Raw genomic sequence first — 19854 nt, 5'->3', positions numbered from 1 at the left:
CCAAATATGGATCTATACTTTCTCTTATCCGTCGGTTTTAACATGTGATTTCATATATCCTCGACTTATGGGTTGCGAATTATGACGATGTAAATAGTCCATTCATCCCGTGTTTGTTATAACAAGTAACATAGGAAATATATTTGTATTTTTATTGCAAAAATAATTGAAATGAAATGTCATGTAAATGATATCCATGAACACATAACAAACTGATATCATATAAAACACTTTTGGAAAGAGGAACATCATCAGTCACAACACACATATCATGACACTTTTGTATCTAATAAATATTCATACAAAGGCATTATCACAGAATATTCTTGGATCATATAAATATTTTTAAATAAAAAATATTCCAAAATGTGGACTTGACGTAAGACAAAACAGCAATAAAACATACATAATCTGATTCAGCATTCACTACATACAAATACACATAGTAAAAATTATGATTATGCGAAACTGAGTTTCATATTAATAATGATAATCGTTAATGTAAGTCATTTATTTTGCAAACCTACCTTGAACATTTTAAATCGGAGATGGCGTTTGAAAACAATCTATTCGATTCTTTTGAGATCATTCTAATATATTGGAAATTAGCGTTCATAAGTTATGATATTCTATTTGACTTGATTCATACATCCGACTACTGAAACTACATCATACCACTAAACTACAACATAAACTCACTCACACACTCTACTCGCAAATCGTGGTGGATTTTGCGTTTCTAACATGCTCAACAGGGACCATTTAATACTTATTGAATACTTATGAAAGACTGACTACGGTATGAGACAACTGTTAACAGCGACATATATCCATAAAACTATTGAAATACATCACCGTATGTTAACATCACCTGAACTATTGCGCGATGCCTGACCTATAAGATGCTCCGCTTGGCGGTGGCCTAGTGGTTAAAGCGTTCGGTCGTCACACCGAAAACCCGGACTCGATTCCCCACAAGTGTACAATGTGTGAAACACAGTAGTAGTGTCAACCGCCGCGATATTGCTAAAAGCGGCATAAACTCCCTAGGATGTTACAGAAAGTGAAGTGTGTACCGTCCCGATCTTCTGACTTTGACTCCTCACCCCAATTTTTAGACACGCCATGATACAACCGAAAAGCTGGCGTTGATGACTATGGTGCTGGGCGAATGGTGTACGTCACTTCCATACCGCTCTTCACATGCTCACTGAAGTGACAGTGCAGGATCCAGGTGCCCGGATTATCCGTTAGCATGGTCACCACCTGCGTCGTCGAAGGGAATACCTCAATGACGTCACCTCTGTGAACCTTGTCCGACCTTGAGAGGAAAGTCTGCCCGTGGAAATGGACAGGGTGGTAGTCAAATGTCGATCCAAGTCCTAGTATGAACCAATCAACGCAGTCTCCTTCATCCATGACCAGACCATCAAGGTTACCATAGATACGACCGTTGATGGAATTCATGAAATTGCTTGCTCGGAACTCAGCATCTCCAAGATCCGTTCTCAGCGGCGCGAACCTGTTAACATTGTCCTGAAGATACCAGCTGTCGTTTTCATCAAACACAAAGAATAGGATGGCGAATTCCCGATCAACATCGCGTCTTGTATCATCATAGCTCAGGGTCCCGGCACTGCAGATGACCAACGGACCAACTAGCCCGCTGTTCATGTCCTTAACAGAATTCACAGACGAATAATACATCCAAGATATACAATCAGGGTCATTTTTCCCGGGACCAGCTCTTTTAGGCACCTCCCACTTGTAGGTGAATGTTTGACCCGGACGTACTTCGTCGTCAGCTTTCTGACTGGTTCCGTCATTGTAAAGCGACCCATCATTGGCTTTGTCGTAGCGGACACCTTGAGGATGGATGGAGTACGGTCTTGTGGCCTTGTTCTTGAAAACTACTTCAATGGCATCCCCAACCTCACCTCTTATGACAGGTCCGAGGACACCAAGGTGCTCCTGGTTGGTTGTGCGAGCTTTACGAGTGTTGAATGTTGCATCTGTGTACTCCCGGTATACAGCCTTTTTGTATGTGCTACCAATGAAATACCCGTCAGTCTTCACGAACAAGTGTCCTGGTCTAATAAAATAAGAAAAGAGCATTTGGAGTCGTTCTAACAAGCGGGCGTTGAAAAAAATTTGTAAGTGTGCTAAAACAATTCAAGTTGATTACGATTGATTATACGTTGTTTAAAGCCGCTCTTTGCAATACTCTAGCTGTATGGCGGCGGTCTGTAAAGAACTGAGTCCGGACCAAAGAAACCATTGATCAACAGCATGAGCATCGATCTCCTAAATCGGGAATCGATGACATGTGCCAACCAAGTCAGCCAATCCACCAATCCCGCTAGTCGCCTTTTACGACAAGCAACGTGAAGACTAATTTTAGCCTCACGTGTCTCATTACAGCTGATTATCGACGCCTTATTAATACTCGAATCTGGACCAGTTCGTGATAATGCAAAACGCCCTTGACATGATTACACTGTAAAAGTAATAATGGACCACTGAAGCGGCAGGTTTCTTCCGTATTGTAATATGTTAGAATTTGAAAAAAACATTAACACAATGCCTAATTTAAAATTGTTTATGTAAGGGACAGTACAGGTCGAGTTATATTTCAGGTAGAGTACGGGCCCAGTAATATTTCAATGAGTATGTGTATAGTATCATATTTAGTACTGTTACAGGTACTATCGATGGAATTACTTTCAAACTCTGTATTATAGTTACCGAAAATCTGTGTCACCGACATGTAATATAAGAACATATTCTAGCATTCTAAATCTGTTATAGTGTGCTAACCCTTTTCAAGTGTGTATAAAATGATCGTGTCTTTCTGTTATACTTACAAAGCGGGATCTGTCAAATTCTCTCCTGTCACGAGATCTCGCTGGATGGGAGCATAGTCCCAGTCTACTTCCTCAGCAGCGATGAAATACTTCCGGGTTTTGCTGGCTACGAAAGGTTTCGGCCGGGCTCCACACGACTTGACGTCATACAGAGCAACCATTCCCGTCTTCAAATGGAAGTTAGTCCGACAGACAAGAGCCCATTTACCTATGAGTAAGACATTATATGATTAACATACTGCTGACATGCATGCTAGTCATACACAGGGCTATGAATACATGGAATTCAGATACTGGTTTAAATGTAATATGTGCTATACTTGGAACACACTTTCTCAGTAAAGTACAGTGGGGCACCTAATCGCCTAGTCAGACATCTAACCCACTCAGCCACATCGGTTTCCACAAACAATGGAAGTCTGACATAAACAGGACTGACCAGAGCCACGTTGATTAATAATGGGTGAAAATGTATAATCATATAAAGTTTTATAAAAATTGCCACATGTATCAGAATTTGGATCTTTGATTCAAATTGTATCCCTCATGACAACGGCATAAACCTACTGATTTGGTTATGATGGTTACATCTGTGTTGTGGAATATTCTAGTCGGGATAACGACATAATTCAGGAACTTGTCCTATAAAAACTGATGATAGTATAATTATAACCTGTCCCGTTTCAACACTGACAAACGGGCCACTTACCAACTGTATCTGGTGTGGACAACAGGGTGACCGCTGAGCCAGGGATGATTTCTTTGCCCTCCACTTTTGTCCCTAGAAAATCAAGCGTTTGTCCGTCGAAGTTGACTCCGTGCATGTCAAACCATCCCCCAAAGCCGATGATGTGCCAGGCAACTTCATCCCCCTGGCACATCTCCAGACCCTCCAGATTGCCAAACATTCGTCCATTGATTGCTGTCATAAAGAATGAAACACATAATATTCATAAATAGCGCACACAGCTGCATTACTGTATCACTACAGGTGTTTCTGGTCATGAATTCCACAAATGAGCATATAAATAACTGATACCACACTGATATATCAAATTATCAAAGTATTATTTATTTTTTCATTGATAAACATCAAAATAAACATCAAAACACGTACCTGATTCTTAATGAATTGAAACTGGCCAACACATGATGTTTATCTCCTAACTACACATCATTTTTGTCACCTACCGTGTTTTCGGTTTGAGCCCGAGAAGCCAGGGTCATCCTTGTTGACGGACGACGGGTCCGTTGTGTAAGTCTGGATGTTGTGGTCAATGTACCACGACCTGTTCTCGTCCACTGTCAGGAACAGAAGGTACAGGTGGGTCAAACGACCGTACCAGGTGGGACGACTCCTCCTAAACAGGAACCCGGACTGAAAGTAGAAGAGGTTCATTGAGATACATGTCATTCATGTTTTTGTACTGTCAGCAGTTGAGGGACAACAAATTTGCAAACCTCTGGAGGTGCGTGCGTGCGTGCGAGTGTGTGTGTGTGTGCGTGCGAGTGTGTGTGTGTGCGTGCGTGCGAGTGTGTGTATGTGTGTGCTGGGGTGGAGGGGAGTCATTGGTTAATTTTGTACATGAAATGCGGAGCGAGGGGCCCCGATCTTCGAACTCGTTGTTTCTCTGCTCCTATGACATCTGCTAAATCAATAGAAACAATCCAAATGAACTGGCATGGTGCTGTGTATTTGTATATAACCTCTTATCTTGCATTAATATGTTTTCGTGAGCTTTGGAGAAAGTAGAATCGGTATGGGTTCAATACCGAATCTGGGGTGCAATATGGAATTTGACCACGTCACCCGTACTGCTTCTCTGTATTACTATCCTAAGTTTACATTGGTATGTGACATCTTTAACTAACTGACCGTTCGTTTTCTAAGTTGACCTCTATTGCAGACTAGGAGTGGTCCAAGGAGTCCGGAGTGCACGTCTCTGATCGGGTCAGCCGCTGAATGATATGTGTGGGTCAAACAGTCGAGGTCATCTCGTGAAGGCCCCATGATCTGGGGGACCCGGAACTTGTAGGTGATTGTCTCCCCTGGCTGTGCTACTTTTCCAGTGGTTTGATTTGCTGAAATGAAAAATGGACACATCATGACGCATGGTAAATGAGATACAAACGCTGGAGAGTGAATGTAGTTTAAAGCCGTACGTAATGTCAATTCCATATCATGGTGGTCAGGAAAACAGTTACATACTCGAGGCAAGGTCTCACATTGTGGCCATCCTCACTTTAATCGGCTCTTGATACAAGCAAAGGTACCGGTGTGGAGTTCATCAGCTGAGAAAACCGTACCCCAAGCGAAATTCTCTGTAAGGACTGGGCACTCTTTCGTTGAGCCATGAGCAGATTTTGTGCACAACCATGTGGAGTTTTGCCTTAGGTTGGAGTGAAGTTCAAAATAACGAACTTTCCACATGACTGCATTTTTATGAACTTAACAGAGAAACTGAAGACAAAGAAATAACACGCAGCAGTTCTTAGCATCAAGGAGACCTAACTCTGTACAAACAACAAGGACACACTCACTCTTTGGGTTTTTGTAAAGGAAACCTTCATTGTCTTTTGCAAACATAACTCCGTGCGGGTACACCGAGTACTGCCTATCGGCGTTGTTGCGGAAGACGATCTCGATTGTCTCCCCTTCCTCGCCTGCAATGACAGGTCCCATGAATCCAAGGTGTTTCTCATTATCCTTCCTTTCTTTTTTGGTCCGGAAACTATCGTCCGTGTATTCCACGTAAACAGCCTTCTGATACACTCCCCCGATGCGGTCTGGTCCTCGTGTGAAATACTGGCTCGCAATGCTGAAGGATCCAAATAAAAAAATACAAGTGACGTTCAATCGCGTCTCAACCTCGATATCTCCATATGTGTTCAGATATATCTCCACTGTACCCTGCATGCATCTACGACTCGGCCCGATGATTTTATTACCTCCTTTGGCTTTCTATCCAATCAAGTTTCTACGCAGGGTAGTTGAGCGTACCAATCACAACTTACTTTCGCTTCTAAAATTATCTAACCCATTAAATTTGGTAACACAAATGATGCAGAGGCAGGAGGAGTTCTTGCATGTGTTTTTTTTCAGACCTGTCAATTTGTGCTTATGATTTCCTGCCAAATCTGAGTCTCAGTGCGAACAAACCCTCCCAGCTGCGACCGATATCTATGTTGACACTGGCAAGCTCGGTTGTAACGGCGGCTTAGTTCACTGGCTATTGTGAGCCAAACGTGCATTCATGTTATGGTGGCGATTTATCGAAACGCCTACCCTAGAGATATCGACGATGATCGGATTTAGGCAGAGGTATAATGGCAATCCGTACGGCCTCGTCTATACTCTGTCAGCTCATTTGTTTAAGTATTCATACAGTGGTTACAAATCTTTATTGAGTATGTACAATATCTGTTTCGAGAGGTCCAAATTTTGGAGGCAACCCTTTAAGCACAGTTGCATTAAGGACAATCACTATATCTCCGTTTAAAACGCGCCCTCATCTTCAAAACTGGTAATGAGACCATCGTGCGTTATATACACTTTAGTTTAGCAACGTAACGTTGTCAAATATTTTGAAAACAATGGAAGATTTACCCTGCTGAATCGCCAGTCAGATTTCCTCCATTGAACAGGTCTTTACCGGAAGGACCATAATTCCACTCAATCAGCTCCGCAGCAAGATAATATTTCCTGTTCCTGGATTTCCCGTAACCCCAAGGAAGACGAGGTAATTTGAACAAATCAGCGTGTCTCTTCCATCGCCCACCACTGCGAGGGTTCACATTCAGGAATGCGTGCATACCACCTGACCATGATGAGAAATATATCACTTACAAAGCGAGAATTAAACGCTCATTGCAAACCTGTTGACGATCATGTCATTAAGATACAAGAACATTTCATATATCTAGGAATGTGCAACTGAAATCAGTTTCACACAATACAGTTTCACACAATATTGTTATTTAACGCAGAATATCATTCAAAGAGAGACTCCGGCAATTGTCATCACACAATGGTTTTGCTCGCAAACTAGTCTATCACCTTTCGTAGACGTACCATCCTTTTCATTTTGTACATTCTCTACCAAGTAGTGATACTGTGAGGATGGTTTTCCTCTGGTTTTAGCAATATCTTACTAATATTACTGCGTTGAACACAAGATATTGGCTCTATATCTTTTGATATTGGCTCGGAGATCTGCATCGTCCCATTAACTTCTCAGTTTAAGTTTGACACCTACCATCAAATGCCTCGGCGATTCTGCTCGACAGCAGCCAAGTGCCGGTGTTGATGGGGATCATACGAGCTGATACAAACGTAGCTGGATAGAAGGTAACTGTGTCCACTCTGTAGCAGATAAACAACATTTGTTATGTGTGAGGCGATGATTTTGAGATTTATACACAATATTGCAACAAGAAACAACACAAGAAGGAAACTAAAGCCTAGAACACACCCTACAGAATGGTTTGTTGGTGAAGAAGGGATTCATATCACTTACGATTACCGTTTTGGTAGCTTCCTGAAACCCGCGGACGTGAAAACTTGGGCAAATTGACATTCCGATGAATTTTAGAACATGTTAATCTAAGGATGTTAATCAAGTTATCTAACTGTACCAGTTGATAATCCACTGATTACATACAAAGGGTGTTTGTGTCTTTGTTTGCTGTTTTAATGTACAGAAATACTCCAGACAGTGTTCTGCAAATGATAGAGATCTGACGAGACAACCTAGTGATTAACATCAAGAGCATCGATTGGGATAAAGACGTATATCAAATATGTCACTGTGCTTGACTTCTGTCTAGTTTCGGCACAAGGCACGAAATACAACGTTCAGTTCAAGACTGGTATTGAGAATACAATCAGTAGAATAGCGAACACTTAAATCTTATTCTATTCACTTTCGCCTGTGTAGATTATCGCAGATCATTAGACCCCGGATACAATACTATACATCCCATCCGACGTACCTGTGATTCCTGAAGGTCAGAACTTGACCACTGAAGTGGGCACTCTGAATCCCGGTATTGAGCGACAGGAAGTGGAAGATGACGTCATCACGCTGTCTCACATCGAGGCCAGGCAGGTTTCCATACATGTAGCCGTTGACGTGGAACAACAAGTTGGATGTCTTGAAAGACCCATCATTATTGTTGCTAAGCGACAGGCAAGCGGCTGGCGTGCCACATTTTTGTAGGTTTTGGGAGAGAAGCCAACTCCGTCCTTCGTCAGTTTGGTCCATGTACAGTACGAATTCTTTGTCGATGTCACGACGTTTGTTGCCAAACCGAAGCGTTCCTGTATCATGTAAACACCCATTTTAATTATTTTTCCAACATTTAGTTCATAACATCTGAAAAAAAAGTGTCTGTACCCAAAACTCATCTTGTTTGAAAAGACATAATGAAGAAGACACGTCTGTAAGTTTCATAGACATAATGCAAAATATGTGTCTCCTTTCCCATGGCATTGGTCCCTTCCCGAATATCTCACGTATGGCGAGGGCGGTGGGATCGCCCAATAGTTAGTGAGTAGACGCGGGTTCCGTTCCCCACGTGGGCACATGGGTACAATGTGTGGAGCCCATTTGTGGTGTCCCCGCCGTGCTATTGATGGAATATTATTAAAAGCGGTGTAACACTAAACTCACTGACGTAGGTACGTATTACTTATAACAACATCCCGCTAAACACATACAAATGAAAATGAGGCACATACGTTCTAGTTTTGAGTTTAATGTTGTTAATATTGATAAAACAATAACATGTAGTAACATGAACATAACATAATATCATCTGATAATATAGAAAAGAAAAAAATGCATGTGTTGAATCCTATTGATTGTGTCTTTCGAGGATTGGTGGAGATTCGGGGTAAAACTTTCTCCCAAGATTAATACGTCAGTTTCAGATTATAGTGAACTCGAATTCCCTTTTCGAGATGATATTCATCCGACGCCAAAACAGGTCGCTAATCGCAATGATATATGACTGTTACCCATGGATATATAAAGGATGGGCCCTTGAGCATTTAAGACCATAGATGAAACATTTACTCTTGTGTTATAAACAAATATGGATGTGTATAGGCAAATATATGCACACCCTTGGAATATTTGAACTTTTCTGTTGATCGACCCATATCAGAAAACCTCCTTGCGTGAACTCTGTACACAGTTCAAATAGGCGTTAACCCGGAAGTGTTTACTCGCCTCTCTTGCAGGTCATAAGGACACCGACCAATCCGCTGTCGACATCTCGGACCGGCGACACGTGTGAGTGATAGGCCCAGGCCAGACACCGAGAGTCCTCACTGGTTGGGGCGAAGTTGGGTGTCACCCTCCAGACATACGTGAACGTCTCCCCAGGAGCTACACCGTCATCAGCCTTGTCTGTGCCTGTCGTCGCGTCCACGTAAAGTGCGCCTTCAAAAAGACAAGTAAAACGTAATTCACCCACAGTTATTGCCATAATCATCAAAATCATTTTCTTCGTTGTAGTTAATAGAGACGGTGGGGTAGCCTAGTGGTTAAAGCGTTCGCCCGTCACGCCGATTACTACGGGTTCGATTTTCTACATGGGTACAATGTGTGAACCCTATTTTGATGTTCCTCATACGTGATATTGCTGGAATATTGCTAAAAGCAAAATATACAAACCTTGCGTTTGCGGGCAAGTATACTTTAATATGTTTTTGCTTTAATTATATATAATTTTTTTTCCTGTGATCAGGACCACTGTATGCCGCCCTGACATCGCGGGACTTTGCTCACTGATTAGTCCACTCCCAAACTGAGTTATTTATAGTCAATCTGGGCGAAACTAAATAAATGGTGACTTGGGACATAAAAGCAACCAAACTATATCATAACTTAATACCAAAATGCGTCTACCACCCCACATACCCCATCTCAATCACAAAGAAAACTACGACAGCCACAATATCAACACTAACCTTCACCATCCTTATTGTACTGAACACCGTGAGGATGGACACTGAAGTTACGTCCAGCAGTCATCGCCATGTTCTTGAAGTAGACTTTGATAGTGTCTCCCACCTCGGCCCTGAGGATTGGCCCCACATATCCCAAACTTGCTGGGTGGGGGCGCTGCTTCGCAAAACCACCATCAATGAATTCCCGATATACTATTTTCTTGTACACACTTCCTATACGGTCCTGTCCCGGTTTGAGGTAGGTATCAAAATCACTGCGAAAAGGAATAGACTTGACACATCAGTCCTATCCACAAAATGTTATGACAAACTAAGCTGAAGCGTGTCATCGTAATGTTAAGATGTTTTCCATGACATATCTTTCGTTGTAATGTTTTTCACAAATTTCTCTTCCAGTCACACCGATCACATTACGTTCCACCATTGCTAGTGACAACAAAAGAGTGATATGAGTCGTAGTTTCGACCAAGACATGGAATTATCGGACAGATCAGATTTCTAACTTCAAACACAGCGTTCAACATCGACAATAACACTGCATCATCTGCCCTATACTACATATATGTTTTATGTGATAAGAAACTTAACATCTAAAAAGTACAGTATCATCATAGCTGCTTGATAATCACAATTTAAGAATGGATGTAAGAGACTTTTGAAGATATTATTGTTTGTTGAGTTTCAACGAATTACTTTTACGATGTAATATTACATGGACGGAAACAATGAAAAGATGTAATTTGTAAGATGTGTAATAGTAATAGAAATTAAGATGAAATCCACTTCTTATATGAATGTGATGGCATGTAACACTACGAAAAAGGTAACATATGCTTGTAAGTTTATGAAGTTGAAAACTTCTGAAGACATGCTGCTTTCATTGATATGTGCCAAATTCATCAGATCATCTCTCAAATATCGAACTTCTATTATATATACAGACATCACAAATGTGTGCCTATTGCCTGTTATGCACAATTTAATTTGTATTGCTTTTTGTACATAGGGCGATAGTCTAGAAACTGAAATATATACGCCAAATGGACGGATTCCTTTAACATCAAAGTCACATCTGTATTCAATATTTTGTGACGACAGCTAAGGTAAATCGAGCATGTCTTTTCTACGTGGGCTGTGGGGCAGCCTCGTGGTTAAAGCGTTCACTCCATTCGTGGCCAGCTCCGGGACTCCGGGACAAACCGAATAGCGATGACGGAAAGGGGCGAGTGGTGACGAAAGCCCACATGGGTACAGTGTCTGGAGTCAGTTTCTGGTGACCCCTGCCGTCGAGTTGCTGTAATACTGCTAAAAGCGGCGTAAAACTACACTCACTCATTAATTCTTTATACGAAGATTTAGATTAGCGCCATGCAGCTCCAGCTTATTTTTTAGTAACATTCCATGCAATTCTCTTCCACCATATATCCTGTAATTGTTCAGATAAACAATTGACACGTTTTTGTATTGACGAGTATTCTGAAGGTTGAATTAATACCACTGGACTCACCTGGTATTAAATGACGGCAATTCATGAATACAAGTCCATAGTAAAGTCGGCACCATACCGAGGACTCTGCTGTACTGTTTTGATTCCCGATTTGTGAAATGCACCATTCTTGTAATAAACTAAAACCACAACCTGCGCTGTGTCACACCTAGCGTTCGTGTGCATCCAAGGGCGAGGAATGCGGTGAAAGCACCTGTTAATACCACTGACGAGAGTTTTAACTGAAATGTGTACTGAAAGGTACTCCTCGACGGATTCCCAAGGGTAGCATCGCCTCGCCTCGACCGTTCTTGCCAATGGTCCTTATTCATAAATATTATCAATGATGACTAAATAATTTATGAAACAAGACTTAAGACAGTTTAAGGAAAATTATAAGTTAATGTTACCAGCGAGATTTTAAAGATATAGTAGGCATATCATTAACGCGTACGGTTAGCTGTACCTTGTGTAAAGATAAGTGGAGTGTAGTATGATTCATGAATGGGTTAATTTGGCTTTAAGTCACTTTTATCTTATTTCTTTAACCAGTTAGACGTTTTTTATTATAAATCGGTTAATGGAATCCACTGACATAATGATTAAGTGAGAAATATAAAATTATCAGTTATTTGTTCTTTTATTGCAATCGACCGTTAAATCCTTATTCAGAAATTGTTCTCATACCAGATCTGGAAACACATTGTCAAGATGTGGCCATCATAGCATTAACGAAATAAATAAGTAACAACAACTTTCACAAAATCCAGAAATACCTGTCGACGATACCAGACGGAAAAACACAAACAAATTATTCGAAAATATCATTTAATTACCATGTTTTACAATTTGTTATTTATTCTAAGCTTTTACACGGGGTTGCACTACCACGTATTTAGAATAGATCATGCATGACAGACCATTTCTGACTCGTTTCATTTTTAGCCAATACTAAAATGAAGTATACCTTCCCTCACCCCACAGAATATATTCAAATACAGAAACAAAGTTAGACAGAAACAAGATAAAAAATAAATAAAATATAAAAACCCTCTTATAAACAAGCGGCAGAAAAATATTAAATATTCAATATATTCTATAAAGTGAAAAATACTTACCTGTTGCTATTCACCCTGTTTCCATGAGGTGCATAGTCCCATTCGATTTCAACAGCGCCGATGTAATACTCACGTATGCGAGCATTAACTGAATAAAGTAAAGTCAATATGCAAAACAAAACTAAAACTTTCATTGCATAAAAAAATAAACTCTGATTCTGAAAAGATTTTCAATATCTTAAACTTCTGAACTAAAAGTATGCAGCAGTCTTCAGTGATTCCGAAGTGTTCCGAAGGTAACGAGTCTCCGATGTTTTATAGCATTTCCAAACCGGATAGGACACACGAGGCCTGTTGACGTATTCAATTGGGCAAAGAAAATATTAGGCGTGGACGGATCTTGCAGGAGGAAGTTAGCTGGAATTGGACTTTCCAGAATTGTGGAGTGTAACTAAACTTAGCAAGGAGTTAAAAGTTTTCACCTTAGGGTTGCGTCACGGTATTTGATTATTGCTGTATGCATTTACATGTCTTCACTCACGTACGAGGTTATTCAGTGAACCTTTGGGCCATGTACGCATGTTTCTAAAATAAACTACATGTAAAGCTTTTTTCTGCTTTGCTTAACAACATTTCTGTAGTAGAATTATGAATTAAGTCATATTGTATTTTATACGTTTTATTGATTCATGATCTCCTTTTATGGACTCGATTTAACAGTTTCACCTTACTCCAGTTTTTATTTGTTGAAGCTTCTCATATCTGAACGGTTTTAACATTCACTATTAAGAAGGTGTACCCTGTATCGATTTGATCCCATCACTGAACTAGTTTCGTATTTTGTTCAACAAAACCATTTGTTTTTTTTCGAGTATATTTATTCATTCACTCCTCAAATTTATTTGCGCCCTCCATTTATATAGGGTCTATAAACCTTAAAATATAGTCAATTTTAAGCATTCGTTTATATTTTACTTTGTTACTCTTTGCTACCAAATCTGCATGTTATTCTTCAGCAAAATATCATTTGAAAGAATCTTGAGGATGTGAATATACCTTACATATGTATATTTCATCATGTTTATTCATTCAAGTGGTCGCCGAAGACCGGGTTCGATTCCTAACATGGATACAATGTTTGAAGCCCGTTTCTGGTGTCACTCACTCACTATCAAGTGGCACACGCTCCCTATGTCAATAGTACCATATCACGCTACTTCTGTGTTATTAACAACATAATTATGCATATAATAAGTTTTACGTTTTGTATAGGTTCCCACATATACAGTATGGTTCAAAATTATTGAGAATAGCTAAAGCATTTCATATTATTAAACGAGAACAAATCAGATAATATTGAATGTATTGTGAAAGTGAACTGACCTTTTCATGTTGTGTAGGTAACAATTTAATATTTTATCAAGTCTCCTTGAGCTTCACGGCACAGTCTAAGACGGGTAGGCATACTTCCTGTCAGAGAGGTTAGTGTCTCGTGAGTTATGCTGTCCCAGTATCGGACCACTTCTCTCTTCATGTCTTCAATTTTTGTCAACCCCTTTTGATTCACACATTCCTTCATCATCCCCCAAATGTTCTCAATGGGATTTAAGTCAGGACTATATGCAGGAAATGGTAATGCAGTCACATTTTTCTCCTGAAACCACTGCTTGGCATGTTTTGCGGTGTGTTTAGGATCATTATCTTGCTACAAAAGCCAGTCATTTCCATAAAACACATGTGCACTTGGAAGGAGAAAATTATCTAATATGTTAGTGTAGCGTTGACTTGTCAGATTACCCTCAAACACACACAGCGGGGTCGTTCCTAATAAGGATATGCCTCCCCATACATGAAACTTTGGGCTGTATTTAGGTCGTCGATACAACGGTGCTGACGCAGACTTTGTCCATATTTTCACATTATTGGGATATACCCATATTGAGCTTTCATCAGTAAAAATCACATTTTCCCAGTCAAAGTATTCATGTGCCAAACACCGCTCAACACGCCTGTCTTTATGTTCTTGTTTCATGAGAGGAGAAGGAATTCCAGTCTTTTTCTCCCATCCAAGATCAATCAAATTTCTTCTAACTGTAGATTTTGATACAACTGTTGATCCCCTTTCTATCATTTCATACCTGATGTTGGAGATGCTTGCCCTTTGCTTTTTAGACGCTAAAATTCCCAGCCGGACGCGATCTGAGAAGTCCAATTTTCTGGGTCTCCCTGCTCCTTTCTGGTGCCCAAAATCCTTTCCCTCTTTAAAATTCTTCCTAATCCTATACACAGTAGAAAGAGGAGTTCCTGTTCTCTCTGCCAATGTATTTACATCATCCATTCCTTGATTACACAACTCAAAAATCAACCTTCTTTTATCTTCAGCAGACATTGTTGACAGTGCTGAGGAAAATGACGTCTGCTACAAATTCAGGGGAGGTAACTCTAATTGTACTATACTCAGTAGGCCAAGAAGAGTTACCTCCCTTATACCATTACTTAGTTTTAAGTATCAGTGAATCAGTTGAGGTGTTAGGATAGCTCAAAGTAAGAAGAAAAATTCTCAATAATTATGAACCAGACTATAGTTTCCTCATTGAGTTATTATTTAATTGAATATCCGTTCTATGGTATTACGTACATTTGATTGTTCGCAAGTATATATATACTGACAAATTCCTTCAGTAGTCTTTATATCTAGATGTGGGTATGCTTCTCGACTCGTTTGTCTCTGAAAAATCTATGAGCAATAACGGTATAAGAGTGAGTGACTTTCAGCAACATTCCAGCAATATCACGGCGGGGGACACCAGAAATGGGCTTCACACATTGTACCCGTATGGGGAATCGAACCCGGGTCTTCGGCGTGACGAGCCGGCGATTAACCACTCGCGAACCACCGCCTCGAAGAAATGATAGCATCATAACATAGCAACTGGACCGATAAATTCGTAGAGTTAGGGTGTTCTGGTATTTCCGTGATATACAGACAGTTAATCCTTTTTGAAAAGAGCAGTTAGACATTATTTAGCATTTACTCATTTAAGGATAAGCTCGCAATATGCGCGTTGATGTTACTGTCGATATCAAAGTCCATGTCCTGGTGGAGAATTTGATGTCTCAGTTTTGATTGGCTTTTGTGTACCTATCAAGGATCGTATTTCCGTGTTAAGACACCCCAAGGCGTTCCTTGAATCAAACCCGAGGCCTAATTATAACGATTAAACATAATCCTCTGAAGCATGTAAAGACCATGAGTCAAACATGTGTTAGACGGAACAGGCATATGAAGTGAGTTTACTCAAAAATAATACAAACAGTAGCAGTAATAATACAGGTAAAATGGCGTTATTTTGTGTAATTAAAGAGAGAGAGAGAGAGGGGGGAGAGGTAGGGAGGGAGATAGTGAGAGAGAGAGAGACAGAGAAAGAGGTGTGTGTGTGTTGGGGGGAGGGGAGGGGGGCGTTTAGGAGGTTCAGGTAGCCTAAACACGTTCGCGCGTGACGCCGTGAATCCTGGGTTCATTCTCCAAGTGGGTGAAGCTACTCTGTGGTAGCCACTAGCATTTGTTCAGGCTATGGTATAAAATATTAACAGCGCTGAATATTAACATTATATAGGTGGTTTGTATCTGAGTGGCATTCAAGGAGTTGGTGGTACAGAGATGAAAGATTGCTTTGCTATCCCCACTTTGTTATTCTTATCTCATTATCGTATGTATATATATGTATCTTGTATATAAACTGGTGTACCCATCATTCCCTCTAGAAAAAGATAAAAAAAACCTATGCAGAGACCTCGACATTGCCTATCGATTATAAACAAACTTTGTCATCTCTATGTAAGTAGGATGTCTGTATATCCTGTAGCATGAATACTTGAATACAAAAGAGTAACCGTGGTTTTATTTAATACTGTAGAACCTACACTTGCTGAAATTTTAGTTTCAAAACTACGGATATTCATGTATGTTATAACATAAGAAGGAATGATAATGTATTGCTTTGAATTACCACAAATTCTACATTTTAAAGAATGGCATTGTATATACTGTTTAGACCATTGCGTTTTTTACCATTTTAGAGCAACCACAAATTGATACATTCCACAAATGGACATATCTTCAAAACAACAAATGTAAAATAGATGTATTCGAATATTCAGTACATCTCATTATTAACATTTTTGTCGACTCAATTCGAGAACGAAACATGAAACTTTTTAATGTTTTAAAAATATTTAAAAATTGAAACAACCTTTATTTCTGAAAGTTAACACTTATTTATTGCTCTTTAGAAGTACACGTTTTATTTCCCTAGAAATGTTTCAGCAGTAATGGCTCGTTTATTAATAATCTGCGAGACAAAATATGACGGAATTAATGTTGACATGCCTGTCTTGTAACTGTAAAAATTGTGTTTGTGTGTCTATTCGCCGACGTTTAGAACAACATTTAAAGTTATGCAGGGTAAACAATCATCTGAAATTTTCAAAACGGGTAACAAAATTTTAACAGAGAACTAAATCGTTGAAAATAAGTTGTCTCCATACGGTCGAATCTGACCATAGGATCCTTACATCCCAGGGGACCTAACTCTAAATGGAGGCGACATAGTCACACTTTCATTTGGATACAAAATGCATGTACCTGTAAAATATGATGCCGGATCTGCCTTCGTCAACAGGTAATATGTACCCGCAGTACCAAGAGGATAACATTCGCAGAACACGTTAAGATCGAGGTAAGAATTTATCCTCAGCAACACGTGCGTGTGCTAAGAGGCGACTAACGAGATCGGGTGGTTTGTCGCGCTGACTTGGTTGACACATCGTATCCCAACTACGTAGATCGATGGTCGTGATGCCAATCACTGCATTGTCTATGGCAGATTCGATTATTTACACATCGTCGTCATATAACTGGAAAACTACTGAGTGTTGCGTTAAACAAACAAACAAGTCAATGAACCCGACTACCCGTTAGTCACCTAATACAACCATGGGTTGCTAAAGACTATTTCTAACCCGGACTTTCACGGATACGTTTCTTTGACTACATGTCGCACATAAATTATGATCATGAGCACGCCCTGTGTCAGCAAACAGTCTGTACAAGCTGAAACAGCACGACAGCAAGCACAGAGACGACTGCGACGGTTGCCCTTATTCTGTACTGTTAGCTGTTAAACCAGGAAGATCTAGCACCTACCTGATTGTGGTGAACCAGTGTTAAAAATACACCCCACAAATCGTGTCGAGAATCACTTATTTCTTCTTATATACATATACACACATATGTGCGTGTGCGTGCATGTGTGTGTGTGGAGGGGGAGGGGGGTACATCTTGGAAATGTCAAGTCAGGTGGTATTCTAAATCACACTGAATCTGCACTCACTGTTAGCTATTAATGCAGATGCTATATCTTCCTGAGTGAGGTCAAATAGTGTTGAAAATACACCCCACGAAACTGAGTTTGAGTGTGTGTGTGTGGGTGGGTGGGAGGGGTGGGGCGGGGGTGGGGTGGATTGGGGTGGGGGAGGGCGGTTCTTGGAAATGACATGTCAGACGGTATTCGGAATCACACACTTCATTCTGATACAAAGGTAATTGCATACCTCGTTCCTTTGTTCCTCTCGCTACGCGTTATGGCATTGTCCAGTGACTCACGTATTCTCAGTTGTTTGATGCCTATATCAGCTTTCGACATTTGACTGACATCACTGTTAGTGGTATCCGGTATTAACTGTACAGAGAGAATTTTGGAAAGTAAGGGAGTATTTCATGAAATGATCGTGACTCCCTGAGACATCTCGTGATCTCGTTTCATTATAAGATGTATAATAAGTTTTTCTATCAAATTGCTACCAGACCATTGTACAAAGAGATATTTGCGTGGGAGAAACACCACCATTGTAGGTTGTTTAGTGGTCTTTCAGCTGACTAATATGTCGATCTAATGCGTTATGCTTGTTAGCTTGTGTCCCACGTCAAAGTGGTGAGTGGTTACCAGAATTAGGTTTAAGGCAATGTACACTCTTCATAAAAAGAAAATGCAAAAGCCAAACATCAAAGACAATTTGATGTTATTCAGCCGAAAACAAAGATACATGAATGAAACTTAATAGAGCAAAATCATTGCTATCTTGTCCATATTTCATGAGAATAACAATCATCGCAGTCATTACTGTTGTGCACCAGGTGGTGTTGAAGTCTGCTGCTGCTGCTACCACTGCTTGACACCTCCTGGGTACAGATCGAATCAGTCGTTGGATGTTTTGGATGTACCAGAAATGGGTTTCACACTATGAGCCCATATGGGGAATCGAACCCAGGTTTTCAGCTTGACGAACGAACGCTTTAACCACCAAGCTACTCCACTGACCATCATTACGGCCGCTGTGTGGGTATCTAAGTCATATATGTTTATATACTGCAGTTATATTTAGTAGTTACATATGCTCTTCTTAGACATCATTAAGCAATGTTTCGTTACTCGATCGTTTACTTACATTAAACTACCCGTCACCTGGCACTCGTTACAAATAATGATACTATTTGCATTGGTGATACTTTTATGAGAACCACAAGGTTCTGCTGAACCAGATGATGTTTCTCGTTTTTTGTTTGTATTTCTTTTATAAAAATATAGCTATACACAATCCTCGGTGTGTCGTTTCTGCATGAAATATACCGATCTTTGTAAACCTGGGCCCCGTTCCTCAACGCGATCTTAGCGCTAGGTTGATCGTAACTCCATACTTTAACATAGACTTACGACTGTCGTAGCACTACGATCGGATTGAGGAACGGGGCCCTGGATATCTAGTGGGCGGCAGTATGAATAAAGTTCGAGTTTTGTGACGTCATCGTAGGTGGACTGCGTCCTATTGGTCCATGGACTCCTCCGATATAGTTTCGTATCCCACAATTCGGCGTGATAAATAATCATAATGCAGTTTTTCAACAGTACACCCGTGGTTACAGTCTGCTCCAAAATGGAAAACATCTGAAACGTGGATTACTTCGGGAGTTCCTCCCCTATCAACCCAACACACTGTGATGATTCCGATATAAAGTATACACCTTGAATCATGTGGGTTGAATATGAAACAGACAAGAGTTGTTTCAAGTAATTCCATGCACGTATTATAGTTTGTTTGTGAACTAATTTTATTGCAGTATTTCTGCGGCTACCTGTATTTCGAGCCAAATTGTCACTTCCTTTGTTGGTTAAGTCACAAAGAGAATAAACCAGGCTTATTGTCCACATTTGAGACACCTGTGTCGTTTCTTCGTCGTCGACAGAGTCGACACTTGACACAGACGATCGCGGGTGTCTCTGCATACATCCTTGTTCCTGTGTACACTGTTGGCGATGCTGTTGATCGGCTGGCTTGAGGTGCAGCTGTTTATCCTACCAAAAATGTTCAGCATGATCAAGTGTACTTGAAACGTGTGACCTAAATATGTAC

General features: G+C 40.3%; 1 protein-coding gene across 1 annotated transcript in view; it reads right to left on the bottom strand.

Annotated features, from left to right (window-relative positions):
- Nucleotides 1-18089, bottom strand: part of LOC137264958 (coagulation factor VIII-like) — a 37010-nt gene extending 18921 nt beyond the window's left edge. The window contains exons 1-12 of the mRNA XM_067800305.1: nt 17998-18089; nt 9841-10094; nt 9098-9310; nt 7857-8184; nt 7121-7227; nt 6472-6682; nt 5406-5683; nt 4749-4946; nt 4056-4208; nt 3574-3786; nt 2865-3072; nt 1157-2092 (exon numbers count right to left, since the gene is read on the bottom strand). Of these exons, the coding sequence (XP_067656406.1) occupies nt 1157-2092; nt 2865-3072; nt 3574-3786; nt 4056-4208; nt 4749-4946; nt 5406-5683; nt 6472-6682; nt 7121-7227; nt 7857-8184; nt 9098-9310; nt 9841-10094; nt 17998-18089 (3191 nt within the window). The remainder of the gene's footprint in view (nt 1-1156; nt 2093-2864; nt 3073-3573; nt 3787-4055; nt 4209-4748; nt 4947-5405; nt 5684-6471; nt 6683-7120; nt 7228-7856; nt 8185-9097; nt 9311-9840; nt 10095-17997) is intronic.
- Nucleotides 18090-19854: the final 1765 nt, after the last annotated feature.

Source organism: Haliotis asinina, chromosome 15 (genome assembly GCF_037392515.1).
Source record: "Haliotis asinina isolate JCU_RB_2024 chromosome 15, JCU_Hal_asi_v2, whole genome shotgun sequence".
Classification (NCBI taxonomy): domain Eukaryota; kingdom Metazoa; phylum Mollusca; class Gastropoda; order Lepetellida; family Haliotidae; genus Haliotis; species Haliotis asinina.
The sequence above is the reverse complement of the archived record's forward strand: the minus strand, read 5'-3'. Positions and strand labels throughout refer to the sequence as shown.